At 42.8% G+C, this 20,216-nt stretch overlaps 1 protein-coding gene across 6 annotated transcripts in view; it reads left to right on the top strand.

Annotated features, from left to right (window-relative positions):
* The window catches only part of SDK1 (sidekick cell adhesion molecule 1), a 375,917-nt gene that overhangs the window by 284,863 nt on the left and 70,838 nt on the right, over nucleotides 1-20,216 (top strand). For all 6 annotated transcript variants that reach the window (XM_065850323.2, XM_071814947.1, XM_071814948.1 and 3 more), the window contains 6 exons: nucleotides 2,740-2,849; nucleotides 5,259-5,409; nucleotides 7,703-7,940; nucleotides 13,770-13,885; nucleotides 14,126-14,315; nucleotides 16,219-16,317. In XM_065850323.2, the coding sequence (XP_065706395.2) occupies nucleotides 2,740-2,849; nucleotides 5,259-5,409; nucleotides 7,703-7,940; nucleotides 13,770-13,885; nucleotides 14,126-14,315; nucleotides 16,219-16,317 (904 nt within the window). The remainder of the gene's footprint in view (nucleotides 1-2,739; nucleotides 2,850-5,258; nucleotides 5,410-7,702; nucleotides 7,941-13,769; nucleotides 13,886-14,125; nucleotides 14,316-16,218; nucleotides 16,318-20,216) is intronic.

The raw sequence follows: 20,216 nt of genomic DNA, 5'->3' as shown, positions 1-20,216 counted from the left end.
TACTTTGCAAAAACTCCCCACAGAAGCAGCACTCTTTTAAAATACACTACTGATTTCAGTAGAAGGTGTAACCTTTTGAGTTAGTTTGCCAAATGCTGGCACCAAATCCTGGGAGCATTACAAGGTATTATTATATCTGAAGCAAGTTCCCGATCTGTTGTTCTTAAAATCTTTCGCCGAATCACAGAACTACGCTCGTGGCTGATTTTTTTCTGCCTCTCCGTCGCTACCTTTTGGCAGAAAATTAGTCTAAAAGCGGTTAATTGGGACAGTCTCTGCTGCTGCATTGCCCGGGGTCCCCATCTCCCAGTACAGGTCGTGACCACCAGTTTACTAGCGGGTTCCTGAGCTTGGGAACAACTGAAGTTCTGGGCTTGGTTGGCATCAGCTGGTTCCTTGTAGGCTGCACCCGTGGTTCCCAGCCGGGAGAGCGCTCAGAACCAGGAGACCATCTCCTAGGGTAGCTTTTGGAGGACTTGCTGCAGTCCTGGGCACAAAGCAGCTTTTGCTGCTTCTCAATCACTAAAATATCCTTAATATTTCCACCTTTGCAACCAGCCAGTCGATGTCGAGCTGCAAAACAGGCTGGGGGTTTTGAACACCTCTCAAGCTCAAGTCAATGTCAATTGTTCACGGTCCCGTGGGCCTCTGGGTCTGAACCATGTGGTCCTTAATGCGTATTAATGTCCTGCCTGCTGCTGCATCATGACTGAAACCTGTGGGCTTTGGTTTTTTTTGCTGTGCAAGTAATAGTTTAAAAAGCTCTTACTGTTCTTAGAATCCAAAAGATGACTAACTCACCACTGGAGATTATTTGCAGCCTCCAAAGCACTGTGGATTGTTGCTATACAATTACTGCAGCACTTCGAGGTGATGCTGTTAAGAGCAAGGAGTTTTGCAAAATAAGCATTTATGACAAACTTTCTACAGCATTAATCAAAAACTCTTTTAGTAAAAAGTGTTCGGTTTGCTTGACTGAATCAACCCTCTCTTCTTTTCTTTGTTCATGTAGCTTTAACACAACATTTCTTTTTGTCATCTCTGTTCTGTGGGTTCAGTTTGGCGCCGTTCTCTTTTACCATGCAGACCTGTCTCAACTTGCTTCCTTTAAGCTTCTGCATCCATGGACTCCACTAAAATTTATGATGCTCAGTTGGGACTGAGAATTTTAAAAGGCCCATAATCTTCACTGACATCTGTTTTATAGGTTGTTTGGTGTGTGCCAGTGTCCTTGATAACCAACAGGACTGAAAGGCCCATCAAGACCTGCATGGACGCGTCCCTCTGCTAGGAAGATCACAGAGGCTTCTTTTCACAGTGCAATGCAGAACTTATTTCTTTGGCCTAATTTTCCTTGTGTCGTTGCTTCATGCACAAACATAAATATGCAGCATTTCAACTCCTGGGTGAGCAAAGAACTAAAACATCTATAAATAAATCAGGCTGTTTCTCCTGAAGGGAAAAAAAAAGAGTGAATGAAACCTAATTTTCTATTTGAAGTACTTGGGATATGCTATGTACTTTGGACTACGTTGCCTGTCAAGTGCTTTGACAGTGTCTGTGGCTGTAACTAAGTATACAGGACTCGAAAGGGATCTGTTTAAAAAAGATTAAAGAAAATAGCTCTTTACACAGTGGGTCGTGAGCCTCTGGAATTTGTTGCCACAGCAGCCTGCGGGAGTAGATAGTGTCAGTAGGTTAAAAAAGGATTAGGCATCTTCCTGGATATTAAGTCTGTGAATAGATACTAAAGGGAGTAGCTGCCCTTGGTCTCTCTAATATCTCTCAGCCCCTGATTGTGGGTGCCAGGCCAGGGTGCGGGAATGGAACCGCAGGTGCTGCCTGTTGTGATAGGGTTGAAACACATGTGCATGGTGCTAGGGAATTACATGGGGAAGTCTTGTCTGAGATCCCCTGTGTTTCTGCACTTGTGAATCTCAAAAGTGAAGCCCAACCATCTACCACCTCTCTTCTGTCTCCTCCTGTTCTCCTCCATCTCCTAGGCCCACAGCCCTGCCTGCCCATGCTGCCATCCTCTAGGTCCCAGGTCACACTCTGGCCTTCCTGTCATGCCTTGTTGACTTGCTTTTAAGTCCCAATTTATCTTCATTTTGTCTCCAGAAAGCTTTATGGAAAGTAATGCTCTCAGTTCTCATCAACATTTTGGCCCTTCTGACACTGCCATAGCTGAGGGGCCACGTTGGGCAACGTGTGATCAATTAATACAAAGCATTGCATGTGAAAAATCCTGGTTTAAGTGCAGACCAGCAGATGAGGTTAAAACACTCTTCTTCTTTGACTTTGTTCTTGTTTCAATTTCTTTGTTTCTGTGGCATTTTGCCTCCATTGAGACTTGTTTAGTATGTGTCAGTTCCTGCAAGTTATTATCAAGGCTATTTTTCATTTTGGTGTATTACTACTTGATACTTTTGTATTGCAGCAGTGAGATTGAACAGGGTATTAGCACTCTGGTGGTGTTTTTCTGGAATAGATCTTATCAGAGGATCCCAGTGAAGTCCAACAAGTACAAGGAAGCTTGGCTAACTTGGCTGTGTTGTCCCTTTACACGTAACTAGTGCCTTGTCATGTAAAAATGAATGTTAGCTGGATAATATGTATTTAAAAGCATTTGCCCTTCCACTTATGAGATGACACACATTACAAAAGAGGCTATATATATAAAAATTTTTATATCTAGATAGTCTTCTTTGTATTCCTTCTTGGCTCTCCCATGTACAGGTTGGTGTACTGGGTGATGAAGAAGAGTGGGTGAGTCTTCGTGAGGTGGAGAATGAACCTGACGCTCAGATGCTGGAGGTACCAAACCTTACTCCTTACACTCATTACAGGTAAGAACAGCAGGCAATTAGCTGTAGCATGCAAAAAATTGAGTAAATAGCAGCTTGGAACAGCTTTCCTAATCAAAAGCAGCTGGCTGTGTTTTATAATCTGAACAAAAGGGAAAAGGTTCACTGTTTTCATAGTTTATACTTAAAATTGCTCGTCTGATATTGTTAATTGTAATTTACATACAATGCAGTTCATAACATTGAAAAGGAAATCCAGGTGGAGAGCAAAATACTTTTATGAGTGACTGCAATGCTGTGACTTCCCTCGTCTGAAGGGTGCGACGGTAACATCCGTCAGTGACAGATCGATTGTAGTTAAACTGCTGCAAACTTGTAATTACATATTTACATCAGTTTAAACATCGTTTTATTGATTTACCTTAATTTGGTAACATCAGTCAGATGAAACCTTTGTTTATAAGAGTTTACCAAGTTAAGCTTAATAAATATATGCAATGCTTAAACTGATTGAAGTGAATCTACATTATCGGTAAACCCCAGTTAAATGAGATTGATTTTTTTTTTTTTAAATCAATTCAATTCAAGCGATGCGTTCCTTTAGCATAGACAACATAAGAGAATTTGAAGTAGTCAATCTGAATGAAAAATTCTTTCATGAAATAGCTTGTTAGTAAAGTCTGGTTGGAAGGAGCTATTGTGGCAGGTGTTAAATGGGCTCACCAAAACTTGTCCATTTGCTCTGGCTGGAGAGCCTGTTCGCTCACCCAGATGCTGTTGTGAGCAACCAAGTAAAGCCCCTAGAATTTACAACTAATTCAGTGCTGGTATGATAATTTTGCTAATTTTCTTCCCTTGGGAGCTTAGGAGCGTACTGAATTTCTCACAAACTCCCCACTGAAGTGTTTCACGCCTCGTTCTTAAGAGCAAAACATTTGCCAAAAAACTCTTTCAAAATGTTGGAGCTCTAGTGCAGAGGTTTAGGGAGATTATCTTCAGCTTGAGAAGATTTTGTTCTCCTCATGAGATGGATCCTTAAAGCTGACAAGGCAGAGGTGAATAACAAAGTGCAGGTCGTACCGCAATCAACGTTCAGCATCCACGCTAAATAGGAAACACTTGCACGCCTGACACGTGTGCAGAGAAATGTCTTTAGGATAAAAAATAATGAGGAAGCATATGAGGAATTTGGCGTGGTTGTTTGGGGTTTTTTTTTCTGTTGTTAAACTTTATTTGTTTCCTGCAACATCTCATTTCTCTCTTGTACCCATTAAATTCTGGGCTGATCCCAGTTAGGCTGGGATCTTTCACACTTCCAGTCCTCTGAATTTTATCATCATAGCACCGAGGCAGCTCCTTGAGTTTTGCCTTGTTTATCTCTCATGCATGCACAGATAGGAGATTTTGCTTTGCTTTGTTTCACTGTAGAGCAATTTGATATATATTTTTTGAAACCTAGAGAGTTGTTGCCAAATGGCTGCGTGGCCCTCTGGTCAGCTTTAGTCATTGCCCGCTGAGGAAATGCATCATGAGAGCTCATTATCAGACCCATCTTTAGCAGCCAGCTTCTCTTCTGTATTTTATGCCAGTGTTTGAGAGTGAAATCAAGGCCAGTATTTGTTTAATATGTCTCCTTTAATGCATTTTCTAGGGAGATCAGAGCAGATAAATAAACACTGCTATGTTGACTGGCTCACCCTTTTCACAAGCTCAGCCATTAGGTCCAAAAATTTAGGTGTTTAATATGAACAGGTCATGTATTTATGTGGAAGTGCTGGGTAGCTCTAATTGCTTGTGATGGGTGAGAGTATTTGAAATGTACAGCACGTCTTAATTATTTTGTGCTTTGTGGAAAAAAAGATTTCTGTAAATCTTTTGTGACCCAGTAGGGATTTCTATTGTAGAAGAGATGGTTTCAAGCAGACAGGGTATTTTTTAAAGATGCATATCCATATTAAATAACTTAATCTTTCTCGTGCAGGAAGGCTGAAATTGCAGCACAGGGATAAATCAGCTCCTTTCAACAAGTAATTGAGGGGAAATGTTATCGCTAGTATATTTTTTTATATTGACAGGGAATGAGACTATCTGAAGTTTGATATTTTAATACCTTTCTGAATGTATTGTATGAGCATCGCAAGAGAAAATCACTTACTGCTCGTATAAGCTCATCAGGCTTGGTATAATTAACATAAATTTTTCACACAAATACCTAAGTTTCTAATAGACCCTAAGCTAATCTCATTTTCATTTTTTTAATACCTGAGAGGATCTGAAAGCAGTTACCATAAAGCATTCAGCAGTGAATACAGAGGGGACCTGCGTGCAACCACCTTTGTGGAACATCTAGAAAGGCATAATTTGTGTTTTTCCACCTTTCTCCTGTTCTGAGAAGGGAGGTACCATTCGCTGAGCCGTGACCATGTGCACCGCGTCTTTCCTCCGCTCCAGGTTCCGGATGCGGCAGGTGAACGTGGTGGGTCCCAGCCCGCTGAGCCAGCCCTCCCGGGTCATCCAGACACTCCAGGCTCCACCAGATGTTGCTCCCGGGAGCGTCACCGTGCGCACGGCCAGCGAGACCAGCCTGTGGCTGCGATGGGTGGTGAGCGGGGGGCTCGGGATGCAGCTGCTTCCCCAAGGGGTCAGGCCAGCACTCAAGAAATCCCCTTCCCCATCCCCTTCCCCATCCCCTTCCCCATCCCCTTCCCCGTCCCCATCCCCTTCCCCGTCCCCTTCCCCTTCCCCTTCCCCGTCCCCATCCCCGTCCCCATCCCCTTCCCCATCCCCTTCCCCATCCCCGTCCCCTTCCCCGTCCCCTTCCCCTTCCCCTTCCCCGTCCCCATCCCCTTCCCCATCCCCTTCCCCATCCCCTTCCCCATCCCCTTCCCCATCCCCATCCCCTTCCCCATCCCCATCTCCATCCCCTTCCCCATCCCCTTCCCCATCCCCGTCCCCATCCCCGTCCCCATCCCCGTCCCCATCCCCTTCCCCATCCCTATCCCCTTCCCCGTCCCCTTCCCCTTCCCCGTCCCCTTCCCCATCCCCTTCCGCTTCCCCGTCCCCATCCCCGTCCCCTTCCCCATTCCCCATCCCCTTCCCTATCCCCATCCCCCTTCTTTCCCATAAGGAATAAGGACAAAATTAAATTATTTCCTTCTCCAGAAGAGTCAGAAATCTAAGCCCCACCTGAAGTGCCTTATTAATCACTGAAATTGCCTCCTGCCACTATTTCTGCCACTTCATCTGGGCAATATATGCCTATGTGTAAAACCTTGGCTTTTGAGACTCTCTAGTTCCACAGTCTGGGTCAACACTTGGGACAGGGATATAATACTTGAGCCAATTTGCAGTTTCCTAGGGCTCAGTTGTTTGCTTTGTACAAAACCATCCCCAGAAGGTGCGCATTGGCCATTTGCAATCATCCTGCAGATACCGAACAGCTGCAGTTCAAAGGCAACAAAGTTTGCACATCACACTCCTGTAGGAAGATTGTATTTATGAGGAGATATGTGATAAAATGTAGAAAGAAATTATTAATTGCAAAGATGCAGTGATTGATGACATTGTTGTGCCCCTTTGACTGTCCAGTTACCTGCAGAGTTGCTGCACTGGGATTTACTTGGCAATTAACCTGCTCCAGAATGGTTTTTCTTCTCCCCTGTTAGGCAGAATTTTCCACTGGGGTTACTGTGGTGTGAAGTTGATGAAGCACAGGTTTCCTTTTGCCCAAATGTTAGCTTTTCCATGCATAAACTCATTACGGCTGGAAATGAAAATCAGGCTAGAAAGCAGCAGATTTTTCCTCTGTCAGAAAGGAATAATTCCAGCTTCTCAATGGGAAACTTTGCTTAATTCTGAGCCTTGAAAGACCAAAACATCAAACTTGAAGGTGTCACTTCATTCTTCATAGAAAAGCCATTGCAGTTCACTTGATAGGACCCACGTACCTCATTCATGGCTTTACCATGTGAAGAACATGCCCACGTTGTTAAACCTTTGGTACTATATCCATCAAAATTAACTCAGGGCTGTTTTAAGAGACTTTAAAACATTTCTAAGTTTGTATTTCCTTGCTGTGCTACCTGCGAGCCTGTTTTTCATGAGTCAAACTGCGCAGGGTTCAGGAGGAGCAACAACCACAACTCAAAATGGCCCAATACACCTTTTTTCATGCTTAATAATGTCAGTTTTTCAAAGCGTTTAATCTCTTTTTTCCAAGACCTGCAGGTGAATCTGTGTCCCCCTGGGAGCTGGGAATTCCTTCCTTCCTGCAGAACCAGGGTCACATTTCTAGCCCCGCTTGCCTGTGGGATACAGTCTGCTAAGCTGTGAAATGTTAATTTATATCAAACTTTCCCAGTGATTCAAAACTGAATATCAGCGATCCGTGGCATCGTGTAGTTAGTTTTATGGGGCAAAACTCTAAACTTCGTGAAGTAGGCTAATTATTTCATATTATAATATCTGAAATTGCTTGGGGAGTTAGAATACTAGAATAAATCTCTGCTGATAAATGAGTAGGCAGAGAGTCAGTAAAAATGTAAAAACTGTGCGATAAATGAATTTGTCACATGCTTCACTAATTTATCATTCATTTCCATAATTAATCACAAAGCTCTGAAATACATTGTGTTCGTATAATCTCTGTTGATACACCCACAGCAAATGGCATAGTTCTGTGAGCATATTGGGTTCAAAATTAATGTAAAAATGAAAGGAAAATTTCAAGCAACACAGAAATGGAGAGATTGTGAAACATAAACAAAACGTAAAATCAAACTCTTGATCTGTTTTGCCTTCCTGTGGTGTTATATGAGTTCAGACAGCCATGGTATATAGATTGCACAGTGTGTTCTGTATAGGAATATTGTGCTTTTCTTTGTGTCATTCACCAGCCCCTGCCCGACACACAGTACAATGGAAATCCCGAGTCGGTGGGCTACAGGATAAAGTTCTGGCGTGTGGATCTGCCGTCCCTCTCCTTGACGAAGGTGATTAACGACCGATTGGAAAGAGAATACACGGTCGAAGATCTGGAGGAGTGGACAGAGTATGAACTGCAGATCCAGGCTTTCAACGCCATCGGGGCAGGACCGTGGAGCGAAGTCGTGAGAGGGCGCACGCGGGAGTCGGGTGAGTCCAAGCGCCAAGTCTGCTGTGAAGGGCACATCCAAGAACTTCAGCGTTTTCTGCCCTTTATTCAGTTTTCTTTTTCGTTGTTTGGTTTGTGTCGGTGTTTTTTTTTCTTCTTCTTTTTGCTTGTTGATCCATTAAATCTAAAATGAAAGAACAAAAGAAACAATCTCTAGATGCACTGAAGGCAAAAAGACATATAGGCATTTGAAGGAGTTATTTATTTTATTCCTACCCTGTTTTCCTGCATATAAACCTGCAGGTTATATATTTAAAGCAAGCAGAACAACCTCGCCCTGTTCCTGCCCCCATTTGGCAGCAGCACAGACAACACATGGAGAAAAGTGCGCACGGCTGCTCTGGCTGAGCAGGTCTCTTGGGGTTCTGCTCCTTCCCCAAAACCCCATTACCCCTCATTCTCCCCCTCTCCTTGTCTCCTTCCAGGCTGGGGCAGATTTTCCGACAGTTGTGGTTATCAGAAATGTCATTTCAAGCACCAAATATTTCTAAAAGGGCACAAGTGTTTTTTTTTTTTAGACAGCTGATTAGCCCTACCCAAATCATTATTGGAGGTTTTGATGGCACGTTTTCAGAGCTGCCATCTAAAATTGTGTGTACAAAGCTATGTAGACATAACCTACATATAGACATAACCCGTGTATAGACGTAGAGCACAAGCACTGTGCTGTCTGACTGATTTGTGTGTACTAGCATAGAGACTTCAAATATCAGAAGCAAACTCTCAGTCTTGGGCAACGCTACATTATTGTTAGCACAGCAACAACGGGAAAGACAGATCCTGAAAACCTGCTCTCTAGCTGTGAAATTCCACCAAACCCATTTCCAAACCGCCCCTACATGCACCTGATAAATTAAAATTTGTAATGCAAGCGAATAACAAAATGGATAACATATATGGTTTGGAAGTTGAATAATAGAAGCTCTTTGTGACCTGTAGATATGCAAGATGCAACACTGATGTATTTTATTATTTTTTTCTGATTTTTTTTCGTTAACAATATTTTAGAGTTTAATCCTATGCACACCATACACTCACACACGTATGTGCACATCTGTGCACTCTGTACCACGCAGTGTTGGTTGGTGGGAAGCAGGGACGTGCTGGACGGGTCAGGGTTCGGTGCCCTGGCCTTCAAACCAGCTGAGGAGCAACCCAAACGAAGTCATCCCCCTCCATTAAAGTGTCGCTTTTTAGGAATTAGCAATTGGAAAGCTCTTGCCAGCGGTGTTTTAAACAAGGCGTGCTTTGGCTGGAGTTAGAGATAGCGTGACCCAGACAAAATAGTTTTGAAGTGTTTCGGATCATAATAAAAAGATACCACATTCTCCACTTTCTCCTTTCTGCTGCTCTTCAAACGCTTCTTTTGAAATGTAGTAAATACTAAGATTAAGTGATTTCATAAAACCTTAGGATTATAGTACTCTTGCTCAGCATCTAAAGATCAGAGGTTACATGTGTATTTGGCATTTTCTCTCGCAATATTAAAAGAAGGTTGACTTGAAACTGATTGTAGAAGGCACACGGAAACTGCGATCAAAATACCACAAAGCTGTGATCTAGGCCATAAGGACTCATTTGTGGTGGTGGTTTTTTTAATGTATTTTCTTTGATACTAACATCTGATTTCTTGAATAGAGCAAGTCATGGCTCAGACTTTTGGCTGTATCTTCTTAAATTTAGAATATAGAAGAGCAGCTGACATAGTGGCAAGCTGTGTGAGAGAGCTTCAGGGAATCTACACTTAACCTGTATGCATAGTCAAACGGCGTTAAAATGCAAATAAAAGGTATCTAAAGCCGGAGAGAGAGGTCAAGGTGTTTTTATGTCTGTCTTCTGAACTAAGAGATAAATGCTATTTATCACATAGGTTTTCAACATAACTTTGAAGACCAATGTCCTGAATGTTTCTTTTTGCATTTTGTAGATGCGAAGGCTTAGGGAAGGGGGTTTCACCCAGTGCTGCGGATTGCAAACATCCCCCACAGCTGGCCAGAGGTGGCCTGGCCAGGATCCCATGGTGGCTTCTTGGTTTTACACTGTCCAAGGAGCCTAAGAAGTCAGGGCTCGTGGTCTCTAATGACAGTACGGCCACTGGAGTCCAAAATCTTCATTAAAAATAAAGCTGTACTCAAGCACTTATCTTTATTCTAGGATATGTGATCATATCACTAATAGCCGAGCACACAGACCGACAATAAAGGACCGTGCCTTTATAGGTACTCTCCATTTTCTGAAGCTCTTGAATATAAAACATCTTGAAACCGAAGAAACTATGAGAGAATAAATAATGCTGTGGGGTTTGGTAGCCCAGACTTAGAACACATTTGGGAAACCCTAAAATGAAAATCTTGGATGAGGCTTCAAGCAGCTGAAGGTGGAGGGGGATGAATTAGGATCTTTAAACAGGACAGGTTTTATCAATCCGAAAAACGGTTTAATAATGTTAGAAATTAAATAACTCATTAAATTTAACTGTGTAAAATAACTGCAGAGTAACGAGCTCAGTTTCCACTCAATAAATTGAGGATGATAGTAGGTACGATATAGAGAAAGCAAGAAAACTCAGAGACCTCTGGTGTGTTAGAGCAACCTTGACAGGGCTGCTTCCTTTTAGATATAAACCCTCTTATTTTCAGACTATTCATCTCAAATACAGCTAACCTGGTGCCTTCATGTTTTGGACTCCTAATATTCAGCTGCATGAATGTGTAGGCTTGTCTTCCAAAATCAGCTGCTGTACAAGCCTGGTCACATATCTATGGCAGGGATCAATCTCTTTGTGTTTCAGAGGCTGACCTTCGTGAAGCAGTTACTGTGGTGTGATAAAGCATCGCTTGATAATTCAGATGTGGTCCAATGTCACTGCGGGATTCGTCAGTTTATACAAGCTGAGAATTTGGCCTGCGGTGTCTAATTTTATAGGCAAAGTGGTTGCGTGCTGCAGCTCTGCTGCTTTTGCCGTGAACCTTGCTCTTAATTCGCACTTCTTAATTGACGGCAGATGTACAGTATGGCAGCTTAATTTTTACTTTCAAACACCAGTGATGGATGTTTAGCTTAAATGAGCTGCAAAAGTGTAGAGAACCACTGCATCCCACTCTCAGGCTTTCTTAGAAAGCCAGAATACAGGCTAGCTTATTAAAATCTGCTTGGGCCCAGTTAGAGACATAAAACATCATCATTTGCGGCTTATGGTTATGTCAGATATAGAAAGAGGATGCATGATCTTAGATGCCAACACAGATAACCTTAAAAACCTGAGTTCCTATTGAAGTTCCGGTGCAGAGTGCCACTAAGTCTATAATTCCCTACGTTTGATCTTCTAAAGTACCTGTGCAGCTGATTAACTCATCATTTAGTTTTGGTATTTCCGGTTAATTTTGTAACAGCTCTGAGGTTTTTTCTTTGGACACTGTCATTTGGCTTCTGTGCTGTTCTTGTGAGTTACTAATGAGAACTCGGCTTTGGAGCTTATAGCAAAGTCTTTAGTGCAATAGTTGAGGAAACCGGCGTTAGAGAAGGGAAGTTGCAGAGGAAAGAGGGGTCTTGATGCCTCACTCAAACCACTGATTAGTCTTAGCAAACTATAATTTCTTTGACTCTCTGGATGTCCCGAGAGAGGAGAGGGGTCGTTGAAAAGCAGGTTATGCTTCAATTCATTTTTAAAAGGTTGACCAAAGTCTGTTAGTTGATGAAAGACCGGCAACAGCAAGATGCATAATACCACTCGCAGGTCGTGAATTCACAAATGCGTATTAGAATAAAATTCTCAACACTAATATGAGAACTGGAAATTAAAGTGCACTCGGTGAACGCGAGAATTGTTACGATTTGGGCGTTTGGCTCAGAGTCCTTTCCAGTGAGAGGGGACGTGCGGCTGCCCTGGCTGTCCATGGGAATTAAGAGGAGTCTGGGCAGTGTATCTTCAGCAAGCCCATTGTCTGCTTTGTGAGCCCGCGTCCCCGCAGCAGCGGGGCTGTGCGCGCACCTCAGAGCACGCGGGGCCAGCCCGGGCACAGCCGCCGCCTTTGGTGAATTGGGGAAATCTCGTGGCTGCGGATCAAAGAGCAAAACAAATATTTGTAAAATAAAGAAACTTTTTTCTCTCTCTCGAAAGGTTTCAAACCAGATAAAATAAAAAAACGTGGCTGGAAAGGGCTTCTTTCCTCTACGCGCTCTGGTTTCCTGCGGCCCACCTCCACCCTTTCTCTCTCCAGAAGTGATTCATGTGGGAGTAGCTCTTTGTGAAGATCTACCGATAAAGTTATGGCAGCTATCCAAAGACATTCGTGGCTCCTGGCAATCTATTTTCCTTTAACATAATTATATCCTTGTGGGGGATAAATCTAGGAGAAGATTTTATTTAAAAAAAAAAAGCACTTCAGCGTTGGAGGGGAAAAAAATGAGATTTTAGTCATCTGCAGTGTTGTGTGATGGTGCTCTGTTTCTCATGTCCCAAATAATTGGTAACAGCGAAATTGTTTCAGAAATTACTATCTGCGCGGTTAACCTTGAGTGCACAAGGGTGGGGGGCGGTGCATTTTCTTTTCAATTTATATTAATTCTGGTGTCACACTCATTATCTCGTTGATGTTGCTGGGAGCTTGGGGAGCCCGCCTTCAAACCAGCAGAGCTGTTCTTTCATTGGGACAGTCGGGGCAGCATCGCTTTTGGCAGAGCCTTGCGCTCCTGTCTGTGATATATTCAGGACCTAATCAAGTTTTACCATCCATAAGTGCTTGTGTAACGTAACTCGGTGAAATGTTCTCTTGGGGCCTGACAGATGTATGGTGCTTTAGAAAAGATTGTACCCTTCAGATGCTGGAAATGCCACAGGAAAAAAAAAATGCAAAAGGGCAGCATAAAATGTGAACTCTTAAAAATAGCCTCAAATTCTGCCTGTGTAACGTGGCCCTGCTATTAAGCTTGCCTGCAAAAGCTTGCAGTTGTGTGGCTGTTCGGCAGCGGTTAATTTTAATGGCATGAGAAAAAAAATGCAAGTTTGCTTTTCTCTCGAGTCAGAGCAAATTACAGTGTTCCTGTGCCATCAGTTCTAATGATGTTTCTAGTTTCCTAAAAGCCAATTTTGCAACATAAGTGAAATAGGCGTATCTTTCACTCTCACTGTATCAGTCCCTGAAAATACACCTTGTGTTAATGTATCCGTCTATAACTGATGTATTGCGAATGTCGAGCGCTATCACATAATCAAAAAGCTTAGAGGTTAAACAACTTCTTACAGAACCGCAGACCAGTGGTTGGAATTATTGCTAACTCTAGACAAGATGCTATAATTTCCTTTTAGATAATATAGCAGCCCAGGGTGGTGTAAAACTTCTTGTTAGAACAGGCTGTACCATAAGATAAACTCCCATTCATAAAGATTTCTACCTTTGGGCACAGGGAAATAAAATGTATGGGAAAGAAATACCAGGAGATAGACTTCTGGAGAAGTCCAGCAATTTAAACTTGATTCTAATTACTGCAAATATATAGAACCTGAAATGTATTCATATCTATTTACTCTCTATCACACTGCTTAGTATTAAATGTTTAGCTCTTTACAAACATTGTGATTACTGAGATGAACTGGCAAGGAATTGTGAAGCAGGTTGAAAGATAAAGAAGATGCAGAAAGAACACAAAAGAAGAAGGGATCATCTAGAACCTATTCCAGTCCTTTTGGATTTGGATACTCTTCAATGGGACCCTGGAACAATCCCAAGCGGGTGGGGAGAATGGAAAAACATAATCTAGTTTGTCTTACCTATTATATTTCTGCTTTTGGCTGTGGCGTGTGATTCCAGTTCCCTCTGCTCCTCCTGAGAACGTCTCTGCCGAAGCTGTGAGTTCAACCCAGATCCTTCTGACCTGGACCGCAGTCCCCGAGTCCGACCAGAACGGCCTCATCCTGGGCTACAAGGTGCGCAACTGCAGCTTCGTGTTTCCTTCATTTTAATGCATTACCTGGGTATCTTTTTGCATTATTTATTTATTTATAAATCAGCTGGAGAAGATATAGGAAGTGAGCTGCTTTTTAAGGGGGTGACTGGTGAATATAATCTCATTTTATGTGAAAAAGAGGGATTTAAAAGCGCTCCTTTTTTTCAGTCCTTACGTAACTATCTTTTCTTTTTGTATTTCGTGTGTGTTATTTCCACAGATACTGTTCAAAGCAAGAGATTTAGACTCTGAACCAAAGAGCCAAATGGTGCGAGGTAACCACACGCAGTCTTGCCTGCTGTCTGGCCTGCGGAAATACGTGCTCTACGAGATCCAGATCTTGGCCTTCACTCGCATCGGAGACGGAGTCCCCAGCTCTCCTGCAGTTATTGAAAGAACCAAGGATGATAGTAAGTTCAGATTACCAAAATACGTGTCTTATTTGATCCAGCCTTTTAACACTGCTTTCTTTTAGTGATACAAGTGTAGACAACAGCCCAAACTTAAGGCTGTTTGTATTTTTCAGGGCTGGATCCCTACCTGGTATAACTCAGCTCTATTTCATTGGTCAGGGTCTGAGCATTTGGCAAAACCAGAGTCCCTCATTTCTTCTTTCTCTGCAGTTGATGAAGAGGAAAAGAACTTGTAGAATTGTGCTCTGAAGCTCGGTGTAGACAATTTCTATTGAAGGCAATTTTGAGAGTGCAATTATAAATTCCTATTGAAGTTCAATCATGCTCTAAAAAAAGAGTAGAGCACTGCAACTGAAAGCAATAAACAAATCAGGTTAGGATTGGGCTGAAGGAGAGATACAGAATTTGCAACTTCAGTAATCCGTTCTCATTTTTTTCCCAAAAGAATAAGGTATTGGCCCTGAAAGCTGATCAGACGAGCTGCTTTTTGCAGCTGCCTCCAGGGCTTCCCATGAGCTCAGGGACTCGCAAGCACGGTTGGATGTGTTGAAGGACCCAACACATCGGTGTGGTGGGAACGTTCCTGCTGGTGGGGTTTTACAGACATTTAGTGCAACTTTTAAACAATTTTAGGGTGTTTTTTTCAGATGTTGAAGTTACTTTTAGTTTCATTACCTTTTCTGTATTAAATGAAGGTTAATATCAGTGTGAGAGGCTTCTGTTTATTACTCTCAGTGAAGATGATCAAAAAAGTGTCACTCTCTTTTTCATCAAAATCTTTTCAATAATAATGCAATAAACATTGCTTTCTACAGGCACATTCATGCAGGTAATTTTGTTGGGCTGAAAATACATTCAGACTACTGGCTTAAATGAGAGTTTTTGGAGTACGAGCATGGAGAGATGGGGACAGGGACAACAGCTCCCTGACATCTTTTCAGCCATTTTCTCAGATCGTTGCTTGTGTGGGGACTTGGCTTTTCTTTGGAAGGAAACAAAGAGAAATTACTGTTAGCAGAACTCTGCAGGGAGCAAGAAAGCACTCAGTGAAATGTGCATATCGGACTATAATGAGAAATATTTTTAAATGTTTGTTTTAGATAACCCCATTATAACAGTTCCCTCCTTAAGTGCATGTTGGCAAACGATACAGATTGTTCTTCCATCTCCTTACCCCTGACATAAATATGTTGTGTCTCCTCTGGGCTCGACTTAATTAAAAAGTATCATCAGGGGTAATGCAGGTGGAATTTGTGCTGAAGGGGAAGTTTTGCGGATGCTAATTGTGGGAATTAGCATCTCCTCACCTTGTGAACCTGGGCTGGTCAGCGCAGCCACCAGCCGTCTGCATTAATGTGCATCTCACCTGCCTCAGGTTCTCCTGCTCAGCCCCCAGTGTTTAAAATGCACACGTAAAATCAGAGGCAGTTCAAAGCTGGTGCTGATGACACAGAGAGGAGAGATTATTCAGTTCCAACAGGTATGAAGCAGATTAAGCTGACACATAACTCTCTGTAAAGGCAGCTCGGTGACTTGCTTGATAGTGTGTTAACAGTTACCTGGGGGTGTTGGGGACGGCTGGCGTGGCTCCCGCATCTCTGCGGGGAGATAACTCTGGCAGAGGTCAGAGAATCCTGCTGAACGCGTTTTGTAGCTGCAGTAAAACACTGTGGGGTGCATTAGTTCTGTGTCGTGTTCGGTGTCCCTGGCTGCTGGAGGCATTTGGCCGTGGACAGAATCCCTCAAAATAAATTTATATTATTTATGTATGTAGGGTGCTCCTAACAATCTATCATTGGTGAGATACAGCTTGAGCCACCTCCTGGGTAAGGTGAGCGGAGAACTCGTAATTCCTCTGCCGTGCAGTGCTTGCTAGCGTGATGTCTGTCTGTCTTTCCAGCCCCCGGGCCGCCCGTGAGGCTGGTGTTCCCCGAGGTGAGGCTGACATCCGTACGGATCGTTTGGCAGCCGCCGGAGGAGCCCAATGGGATCATCCTGGGTAAGAGGGAACAGCAAACCAAGGGCTGGGAGGAGAGGGCGGGAGACCAGAGCGAGCTCGAGCTGTTGGATTTTCCTTCCCCTTGCTTTGCTGGGTTAGAAACCACACATAGGCGAATCTGTGGCTAAAGAAAAGATGTTTGTGTCAACTGAGAAACAGGGTACCCTGTGGTGAGGAGGAACATTCCTCCTGGCTCCGTGGTGTGTGTTTTCATAAGCCACAATTCCGTGTCATTCATGGCTCTGTGTTTGAATTGTCTCTCTTCCCATCTGCGGTTGGGTTTGTAACCTCTTTGGCTGTTGGGCACCTGCCTGTAGAGCTGCAGCATGTGAGAGCTGGATTTTCTCCTCTTTCCCCCAGTTCACCTTTGCTGGGCAAACCCAACGTTTCAGTTTCATCTGTATTTCCATTTTATTGCTTCCTTTGGATAATATTATCTGGCAGGTTGCAAGGAGTTAACTCATATTTGGCTTTTCATCAAGTGAAATAGAGGCAACAAGGCACAACAAGAATTGATGGAAAACCTTCCTACCTTCCTGCTCTCGTAGCTCTTGGGTTACCTTTGCAATATGTACACCAGCCACTACTTGTACTTAAAACGCAAAGACTTTTACAATGTAAGAATCCATCCTTGCCTCCAAAATTAAAGCAGCTAATAGTTACCCAGCAATTTTGTGTTTTCTGCTGATGTTAAACACATTTTACAGCGGTTCCAGCTGTTGCATAAAGATTTGTCTCCCAGTTCTGAAAACAGGAGCAAAAGCTTTTTGTTTCTTGTTTCGTTCTCAGTCTGCCGAGCCTTTCTGTTTCTAATTTCGCTGCCATTGTTCAGGCTTGCCTGTTGCCTTTAAGCAATATTTCCTAAAGCTGTCGCTGTTGGGTGGAGGGCGCCCACATCAAATGCGACTGTGTTGGGAGCATCCTGTTAAATAAAGGACTGGTCTTGCCTCGCATTTAAATATTGAGTTAAGGACTTGAAGTGTTTGCTCAGGTGTGTGGTTTCCTGAAGCGATGCCGATGCCTGAAGATGCAGAGCAATCATAAGATGGTATCCAAAGGCAGGTGCTGCAGGGGTTTTGCGAACACGAGGAGGCGTCTGCGTGAAGCTTGGCAGCGGTTCCCTGTCAGCGATGGATCCACGCGGGGTTTTGCTGCAGCTCGGAGAAGTTTGGCTTCCAGGTTGTGTTGCGGGTTTGATTTGTTGCTGTTTTTTAAGGAACGGTGTGTCCTGGAACGTGCCCTCGGTGGAGACTGGGATTGGAATCACAGGATGTGGCTAAGGAGAAAAAAAAACCCATTTGATAAAAATGATGAGAAAGTACAAAAGAGATTTTGCCCTCCCGACTGTGTTCCAATGTCTCGCATTGCTGCACTTTGTCAGCCTTATTTGCTGAAGTTGCAAGCTCAGTGGAGTCAGAATTCTCTTTTATTTTGTCTTTGCACAGTGCTTTGTGCAATACGTCCCCTTCTCAGCTTGCTCTTGCTCGTACCCGCTACATTGGTGATAAAATCAAACAAATGCGGGGCTGGAAGGGAAGGGGAAGAGTGTCCTGGAGACAACGCTTGGCATGGTTAGCGTGTAGACTCCTGTCTCTGATGTCTTGCACATTCCAGTTCCAGTAACACATCCCAGGATAGTTGATACTGTCCTGACATGGCTCTTTTTGCAACACTGATGTTCTAACTAAGTAGGTCTATGACCCACTATTAATTCCTATGCTTTTTCTGCAGTGCACTTCCAGGTCAGTCAGCCCCTCTTTTAGATACATACATTAAGCTTTTTTCTTTGTAAGTGTGATAATTTGCAGGTGCCTTTATTGAATTTCATTTTACTGATTCCAGACCATCTCTCCTCGTTATCAAGATCACTTTAAATTACAGTCTTGTCCTCTAAATGGCTCACAGCCACTCACGATTCGGTTTTATGTTTGAAGTTTGCAAGTAGATTGGCAATTCCATCAGGCAGGTCATTAATGAGAAGTTTGAGCAGAACCAGACTCATGACTTATTCTCATGAGACCTTACTAAATACATTCTCCCAATTTGTTAGCAAACTACTGATAACAACGTTGTGACTTCTTTTTATAAAGCATTCAAGTCAAGATGTGTAGTATTTTTCTTGGATTCTGTTTCTCCTGTTTGCTTTTAGCTGGGCTGTGTGCCACCATATTAAAGCCTTACTTAAAGTCAATGTGGATCATATCTACTCTTCCCACCTGGCCAATTACACTGTCAAAATGGAGAATAGATTATTTGATATTTATTATTTGCTCCAGACAAATACATATTGGCTGTTCCTTGGCACTTTATTATCCTCATGGATGCTTATATATTGACTCATATTTTTTTCCAGGATCTTTCTAGGTATTGAACTTTAGCTTGATTTGTCCATAATTCCTCTGGTTTTTCTTTCCCTATTTTAAAGTATAAGGGTACTCTGTTTGCCCTTCTGTAATATTCTGGGATGTCACCTGCCCTCCACAAGTTCTTGAAGATAATCACTAATTATTTGGAGATGGCTCCAGCTACTTATGAGCACTGCAGGGCAAATTTCATCAGGCCTTTCTAACTTGATTACATCTAGCTTAACTAAATATTTGTTAACCTGTTCTCTATTCTAGCCTACATCCCTACTTATATTGTTGTCAGTTTTAATTTGTGTTAAGTATCTAGTCAGCATCAACTTTGTGTGTGAAAATGAAGCAAGGGAGGTATCAGCCTTCCGTGCTTTTCTGTCTCGCCTGTCTTGTGCTGATCATTCCTTCCCAGTAGCTGACCTGTCCTCCTTCTGTCTCCCAAATATCTAATGTACTTATAACATTTTTCTCATTTCCTTTGATGCCCTTTAAGTTCTAACTCACTTTGCACTTTGCCCATTCTGATTTTGTCCCTGTGTGCTTGTGCTGTCTATTTATACCCTCCCTTGGACATGTGTCCTGTTTCAACTTTTGTCCAAGTCAGGTTTGATTTTCAGGTCATTAGTGGGCTCTGAATACAAACATATTGGCCTCTTAACATCTTTTGTCTGCATTGGGATAGTCAAACCTTTTTTTTTGGTCTCTTTTAAAACTGTCAGCTAACCTGAATCCTTTTTTCCCTTAAATTCCTTCCCGGGGGATGTTTCCTGCCAGTTCCCCCACTCCACCTCTTTGAAGTCCATTGTCTTTATTCAACAGTTCTCACTCCTTTATATTTTCGTTTTTTGATAGTAGAAACATTGAGGTTGGTGGAGGAAGAAGCTGCCAATGTGAGAGAGAAAGTAACAATTACTCATGCTGGGCACTTCTGTGATCTTTCCGAAGAACCGAGGAGTGCTTCAAAAATAGATAAAAACCCATGCATAGCATTCTAAGTAAAGGTTGCAGGTTGATTTTTTTTTCCCTGTACACCTTTTAAATCTCATTACTGTAATCAACTATCAAAACACCATCGTAACCACCACAGTCAAGTGCACAGAGGCAGAGTTGTTGGAAAAAATGAGTTAACGTAATTTTGCACGGTGCCCTTCTGTTCACTGGTGGGCTTGGAAAGCAAAAATACTTGCTTTGCAAGAGCAGCTTCTATTCAGAGCCTTTGAACCAATGTTCCTGCTCTGCTAGCTTTGTCCTCCGAGCATACAAGCACCTTTGCAGCTAACATTTTTGGAATCTATATCAAAACATGTTCTAGCATTTCAGAGAGAGATTAGCAGGATGAAATACTGGCAGGCACCAAGAGGGAAAACCACTTGTTTGGTTGGTTAAATATTTTACTGTGAGATATTTCCATGTCTCCTTTTGGGAATGTTACACTAACCATCTGAGGCTTCGCTTTCTCTTCTTTCCCGCACTTAGTTCAGCGAGCACCCAACGTAGTTCCTTAAATACCATTAAAGAAAAATGGCACATTGATGTGCATAT

This window comes from Patagioenas fasciata, chromosome 15 (genome assembly GCF_037038585.1).
Source record: "Patagioenas fasciata isolate bPatFas1 chromosome 15, bPatFas1.hap1, whole genome shotgun sequence".
NCBI classification, from domain to species: Eukaryota; Metazoa; Chordata; class Aves; order Columbiformes; family Columbidae; genus Patagioenas; species Patagioenas fasciata.
Note: the sequence above shows the minus strand (reverse complement) of the source record. Positions and strands in the feature narration are given on the sequence as shown.